The sequence below is a fragment of the Copadichromis virginalis genome, linkage group LG1 (assembly GCF_057382275.1).
Source record: "Copadichromis virginalis isolate Kocher_CV1m ecotype Utaka linkage group LG1, C_Virginalis_male_GT1.1, whole genome shotgun sequence".
NCBI lineage: Eukaryota > Metazoa > Chordata > Actinopteri > Cichliformes > Cichlidae > Copadichromis > Copadichromis virginalis.
Window position 1 is genome coordinate 20,459,118 of NC_140618.1, and position 6,629 is coordinate 20,465,746.

Sequence of the window (6,629 nt, forward strand, 5' to 3'; positions counted from 1 at the left end):
ATTCAGAGAGTACCAAGGAGTATAAACCTGCCAAGGAACTTTGGAAATGAAATAAAATCTTTTTGAAAAAAAATGTCTGCAGTATTTACCGGGACAAAGAAAGTGTTATCTAAGCGCAGATAAAATGGGTAAAACACATGTTATGTCACCGGAGTCCCTTACATGCACAATGACAGCGCACACTTGACAACCTTGGCTTGCGCCATGGTCTCGTGATCATCAGTTGGGCGACCTGATTGGTCACTGCTGAGAAAGTGACAGTTTCTTTGGTTACTGCCCCGACGGTCAAACAACACACGGTGGCATTGGTTCGTTTCACATGTCTGCTGATACCGGTTTAGGGTATCTAATGTTTTCGTAACATATAATTGCTCAGCACTGAAATTGTGTTTCTTTTAACTCTTTTTTCCTGCGGTGTTATCAGGGGCTTTTCGAGCCTAATCAAACAGCACACATAGCTATAGCCATCTTTACGTCCATAGCTAAGGTTTAAGAGAAGCTAAGGTTAGCTAGTCGCACTGACGTTACAATGGGATTGGAAAATAAAGAAAATCTCACTAACGCGAATAGTGAAGCTGGTAACTCCAGTGTTGAGAAAAATTGCGAAACAGTAGACGATGGCGTAAAATGTTACACGTTAGAAGACGTAAGAGTACATAATATGAGCAACGACACATGGCTTATCATCCACGATAAAGTATATGACATTTCAAGTTTCCTTGAAGAGGTAAGAAAGACTTTCTGTTGACTAGTAGCTCATGCTTTGTCATTAAAGTAGTCGTTATTAATTCTTCTTCGTGAACCCCTTGGTTTTGCCATTTGTCTGGGCTTCCTGGAAGTGCAGGATGAGCGTGATCCTTATCGTTACGTGTTGACGTGTAAGCTTTGCAAATTGTCTTCGGCTAATTTGCTGCTAACGACCCAATCCAAAACTCAAAACCGCCAGTATAAATAATCTACAATTACGACTGGCCTACTTTAAAGAACCTTCTTATTGTTTTATCATTTCTTCTGCAAGGGTGTCCAAATGTTGTAGGATAGATTAGCTAAGTTTGGTTAACAAGTAGTAGCTAGCCCTGTCCGATGATAGTTCTTCAGACGATTTGGGCTGAATGTTTATAGCTTTATAAACACAGCTGATAAAAATGTGATTTATAAATCAGTGGGCTGGTTGTGATAAAATCCTTTATCTGGCTAAAATGTGTAAAAACTCTGGAAGTTAAAAGTTGCATGTTGTGTAAAAAACAAACAAACAAACAAAAAAAACCCTTTTTGCTTAAGTAACAAAATTAGCTCCTAGAGTGGTACGTCTTTGAACAGTACTGTGCAAACGTCTATAGCCACCCCTCAATCTTTGTATTTTGATAGTAAAATGGGGAGTAGGTGCAGGTTTGTAAATTACGGAAAATAGAGTTTAAATAGTTGTATCAATCTTGAAAACTCACTCTAATATGTTCTTGTAATTTCTGTAAGTAATGTTGAGTTGAGGTCTGGGAATGCCAGCTAATGGCTGAGAATGTCCCGGGGTGCGTCTTTTCCAACCATGTATGCATTCCAACACTGGAAGACTATAATATTAGTGCATTTCACTGTTTTGTCTGTGATTTCAGCTGTAATACTGTCATTATTCATAACTTAAACAAGTATACTAAAACAGTTGTGCATGTCAGGTGCTTCAGAGTAACCAGGTCAACCACTTTTGATTTTAGCATCCAGGAGGTGAGGAGGTTTTACTGGAGCAGGCGGGTGCAGATGCCACAGAGAGCTTCGAGGATGTGGGTCACTCCTCGGATGCCAGGGAGATGCTCCAGCAGTATTACATTGGGGAGCTTCACGAGGTAAGGAGGAAAGACTGCCTGTCTGCCTGTAGTGTTTCTTTCACACGTCTAAACCAATCTTTCAATTACTGAAGTTAAATGTCTTTATTATTATGTCTTTGTTATTATTGTTGCCTAAACCCTTCCAAATCAAACAGAGTAACTAAATAATGTCACAAGATTGAGTCATTTGCTCCTAAGTTGTTTGGAGTCACCTCCAGATGGTGTCGTGTATAAGATGACGTAAAAGTGGGTGGAAACTGATTTGTTACCAAGTCTATCACATGAGCAGTAGCTCTCTATTTAAGTTCCTATATCACATTCAGTCTAATGTTCACATTTTCTGTTTCCTGTGAGGCAGTAATTTGGTTTTGAGCAATTCGAGCATAAAGAAATACTGAAACTAGAGAGATCACAGCATAAATATAAAAAGCATCAGAAAAATACAATAAAAATATTATCCAATTAAACATGAGTAACAATATTTTGTTATGCTTGTTGGAAATTTAGTGTAGCTTATCAGCCACTCTATTATACACCCAACAGTTTCACAATATTTATAATATACTTTAAAACATGGTTAAATTTACTAATTTACCATAATTATACCATTAGATGATAGATTTTCTGTTCATACTGTTGTTTATCCATTGTGCTTCCACTGAGTGCTAATGAATCTCCAGCAGTTTCAGTTAGACAAATCCAGTGCTTTCACATATAAAGTCTCTTTAGACTTCAAATGTGAAAGCTATTTGTAAAATCAATCTTTATGGGTCTTTTACAAAACAGTTTGTGTGAGCTGCTCATTTTAACGCCACAAGAAAATGGCTGTAGAAAAAAAAAGACTGGTCTGCCTTGCAAAAATAAAAATAGGAAGATGTCCAGTTCATGTGATTAATTGTTTAATTTGGACTGCTGCAAATTAATCCAGCTTATCTCCAGATGAACATTCCAGTGCAACAGGAAGTTGCAGAGTTTGAAGAAAGTTTCCTGCTGTCTTCCTGTTCAGATGACTTTTGCTTAGGTTCCCACATAATTAAAATCGCTGAGCTGGTTTCTTTGTCTTTTAATAGAAACTGGCAGCACACCACACAAACCGTATTCAAATTATCACTTTTAATTGGTGGATTCCACTTGCAACAAATCAATGAATGTTTGAGGGATAATTAGCCTTCTGGTTCTTTCACCAGTCCCACTTGATGGTTACATAAATTTCAGTATTTATTTATTTAATTCTACTCAGCATCACAAAACGATCATATGATTTCTTTTGTTTTCCTTCATAGGATGACAGAAAAAAGGACACTGCAAAGGTAAATTGGCTGTTCCATGCACCATGAAACGATACTGTATTTGGACTTTTCCACATTGTTCCACAACTTGTGTTTCTCCTTTTTTCAATTTTGTGCTGTAGAAAGCAGAAGTCGCAAAGTCTGAGGGGAGCAGGTTAGTCATTCTGATGAATGTGTCTCAGGCTCTCTTTGTACTGTTTCAGAGGGGCGAGTGCAATGACACCTTATATCTGTATAAATGAAAATGTTTTCAAATTAACGTTTGTGTAATTTTTTTTTTTTTCAGCAGCTCCTGGGCCATTTGGTTGTTACCTGCTGTTGCTGTTGTTGTTATTGGTATCGTGTATCGCTACTTCATTTTTGAGCAGAGGTCCTCTTGAGTGGCGACGTCATGTTTTCATCCCTGTCTTTTCATCTCGGAGGCCTTGAAATGTTTGACCAAAACCTCCTCACCCTGGACACGCGCGGTAGTGTCAACGTCCTCAGCAGCAAGAAGAGTGGAGAGAGTAGTTTGATTAAGTGTTTTTGTCCTTGTCCGTCTACTTGGTGCACCAAATAGATAGTTGGGCAGAGACTTTATGAAATTGTCAGCCTTTGCTTTCTTCACTGTGCCAGTTGTCATAAATGTCACGTGTTGTCTTTACCCTAAACTTTCATATGCATGTTCTGCAGTTTGAATCTTCATTACGCCAGCTATAGGTAGGCTGAAGGAGAGGTTATGCAGAGCGATGATGAAGCGAGCCTCCAGCCTGTTTCTTTTTTCTTCTTCTTTTTTTATTGGATAATAACTTGCATAACCTCCAGTGCATTTTCTTGGGTTTAATAAAGTCAGAATAGCCAGTTAGCTCTCAATAAAAGGGTTTATTTTATTCACTCCTTTATGCACAGTTCAGCTGTTAGGCAATGCTTGATTGCTTTTATCACTCGGTTGCAAACTCATAATCTTTCCACTTTTATGAATGCATTTTCAAGTCTGTGTTGGATCCTTTTTGAAAATCGCAGTTAATTATATTGCATCATTGATTTGTTTTTGGAGTTGTCCCTTTCTGCCAATGTTCTCTTTTCAGGAATTTATACACGTTCAAATGACCTAATCATTTAAATGTAGAGAGAAATACAATGCAACTTATTACCCAGGTATAATAGATGACAGGGAATGACAGAATACCCTTGAAAGAAAGTTCATTTCTATTTCAAGTTGTTAATGTTCCCTCTGCTATGCCGTTTGTTATTTAACCAGTGCTTTTTCACAGCTTTTGTTCATTGTAACGCATCTGAACTTTAAGTTTTGGGTGAATGGCACAAGCAGCTGATTCAGCAGAGTTTAAAATCTGGTCTGTGTTTCTTGTGTAGCAGCTTTGGCTATAATCAGTGGGTTTGGCATTTGACCTATAGATGGGTATCTTTCAGTCTACATTTAGTTGTCTTTCCCTGTTTAATGATTATTTGTGGCCTATATTTGTTATTGGTTTGATTTATTAAACCTTTGTCTAGGTTGCTAATTTGGTCTTGTTAAATATGTTTTGGTAAGCTTTCAAATTCTTTATTTAAATTTATTTCATGGTAATTAAAAAGTTTTTTCCAAATAGAGACAAATTGATGTCAGCTGTCATTTCAAAGGTTCTGAATGAACTTGCTGCTATTTTTACATGCGAGTACAAAACTGCAGATGTCAAAAATAAGTTTGTTGATTATAAAAGATAAGATGAATACATATCATTGTTATACATTTTACCTGCCATTTCCTTTCTTTGAAACTATCAATAAAATGGGCCTTGACGTGCAATTCGCCAGTCACTACTTCCTGAAAATAATTAAATGTAAATCAGGGTTTATGTATATAGGTTTTCTGTTTCCTTTTTTTTTTTTTCTTTTAATTTGTGTGATTTGTGACTTTCCCTCCTGCCTGCCGTCTCTATATTCAACATCCTTTGTCCAGTGTATCCACCCGCTCTTCTTTGCACGTGCCCAAACCATCTCGACTATAACTGTCTCCCTACCACTCTGATGTACTCATCTTGTCCATCCTGGTCACTCCCAGTGAACATCTTGACATCTTCAGCTCAGCCTCCTGTCATTTTGTCAGTGCCACCATCTCCAAACTATGCATCGTAGCAGGTCACGCCTCTTTAGGTAGTCAAACTCGTCGACCTTCACTACCACTACTTCTTGCTTCACTGCATGTATTCTGTCTCGTTTCAACCGTCTTTCATTCCTCATCTCTCGAGTGCACACTGCCACCTTTCCAGGCTCTCTTCCACCTGCTCCCTACTCTTTGTAAAGATTAGTGTTGTTTATGAACATCAAAGGCCACAGAGACTCCTGCCTGACCTCAACTGTCAGTCTGCAAACAAGAAGGGGCTGAGAACAGATCCCTGATGCACTCACACTCTCATCTTACTCCTACTGCAAAAATCACCATGGTTAAAGCACATATATATATATAGAACTGACTTAACTAAATCTAAAATAAAAACTAAAACTAGTTGGGAAATAACATTTAAACTATATATATACATGCACACACACACATCCTTAGTTTTAGTTTTTGCTACTTTGGTAAATAAGAAATTTTATTTAACTGCCCTTATGTAACCTTGGATGTCTACAAGACGTAGTCAATTGCTTTCAAAAAGTTCTGTTTTTATTGTAGTACTTGCACTGATTTTCCTAAATTCTGCTAGAAAAATTTTCCCTCCATATAATATTTATTAATGAAGAATGAAACAAAACAAAAACGAAACATTTTCAAAAACTAGAGCAAACACACTCTGGAAAGTGGTTGAAACTAAGCTGAATTAAAAGCAAAAAGTCTAAACGAAATTTTAAAAAAGGCCAAATAGAGAAAAATGAAAGAAAGAACCCCAAAACAAGCTAAAACATGTTATCATCACAGTAAAGGCTCTAAAACGTCACAACTTTTAGGTTCTGATTTAATATACAAAATACTAGAAAATTAATTCCTTTGCTGATTGCTATTTCCTCGACATATGTTTCAGTGTCACATTAGGGCCACTGGTAAATCCTGCTCGATAATAAATTAGCTTTTGCTCTTGATACATTGGAGTGTGGTGAAAGAAAAGCCATTTCAGTCAATGGGCACTGTGTGGATGAGGCATGCTTTCTGATGAAGGGTTTGAAGCAATTTGATTCATGGAAAGTTCCACTCTTCACATGGCCAAATGGGTTCTTTCAAGCCAAAAGCTGGACCTCAGTTATTGTTGAGTGCTAGGAGGATGCTCGGAACATGGAAACAGCCCAAAAACAAGAAGTCAGGCAACATGCAGTACAGACACATACTTCTGTTTCAACTGGCACCTTAAATGGTAGCCTCTGAAAAGGCCTTATCATTAAATAAGGCAGCTTTACTGAATGCAGCTTTGTATGCTATGTGTTTACCACAGTTATATTAGCAAATCGTTTCTCATACCTCCGACTAGTGCTGTTTAAATAATGATAATTGGTAAACATTTACAATTATAACTGCTATTAAACAACAGCAGCAGCTCTTTCATAGGTT

General features: G+C 37.4%; 1 protein-coding gene across 2 annotated transcripts; it reads left to right on the plus strand.

Annotated features, from left to right (window-relative positions):
• Positions 1–516: 516 nt before the first annotated feature.
• Positions 517–4,895, plus strand: cyb5b (cytochrome b5 type B). 2 transcript variants are annotated; one of them, XM_085453762.1, is made up of 5 exons: positions 517–727; positions 1,710–1,838; positions 3,104–3,130; positions 3,232–3,263; positions 3,396–4,895. In XM_085453762.1, the coding sequence occupies exons 1-5, from the start codon at positions 530–532 to the stop codon at positions 3,487–3,489; spliced, it is 480 nt and encodes a 159-aa protein (XP_085309888.1). In that variant the 5' UTR covers positions 517–529; the 3' UTR covers positions 3,490–4,895. The 2 variants fall into 2 exon arrangements, with proteins under 2 accessions (XP_085309888.1, XP_085309896.1); XM_085453770.1 differs by having other exon boundaries at positions 3,399–4,895.
• Positions 4,896–6,629: the final 1,734 nt, after the last annotated feature.

What these genes read in the sequence shown, in the direction of transcription:
- cyb5b (XM_085453762.1), top strand. Translation starts at nt 530, where the DNA reads ATGGGATTGGAAAATAAAGAAAATCTCACTAACGCGAATAGTGAAGCT. An exon ending in TTTCAAGTTTCCTTGAAGAG is followed by an intron (nt 728 to 1,709) that starts GTAAGAAAGACT and finishes TTTTGATTTTAG; the next exon opens with CATCCAGGAGGTGAGGAGGT. An exon ending in GCAAAGTCTGAGGGGAGCAG is followed by an intron (nt 3,264 to 3,395) that starts GTTAGTCATTCT and finishes TTTTTTTTTCAG; the next exon opens with CAGCTCCTGGGCCATTTGGT.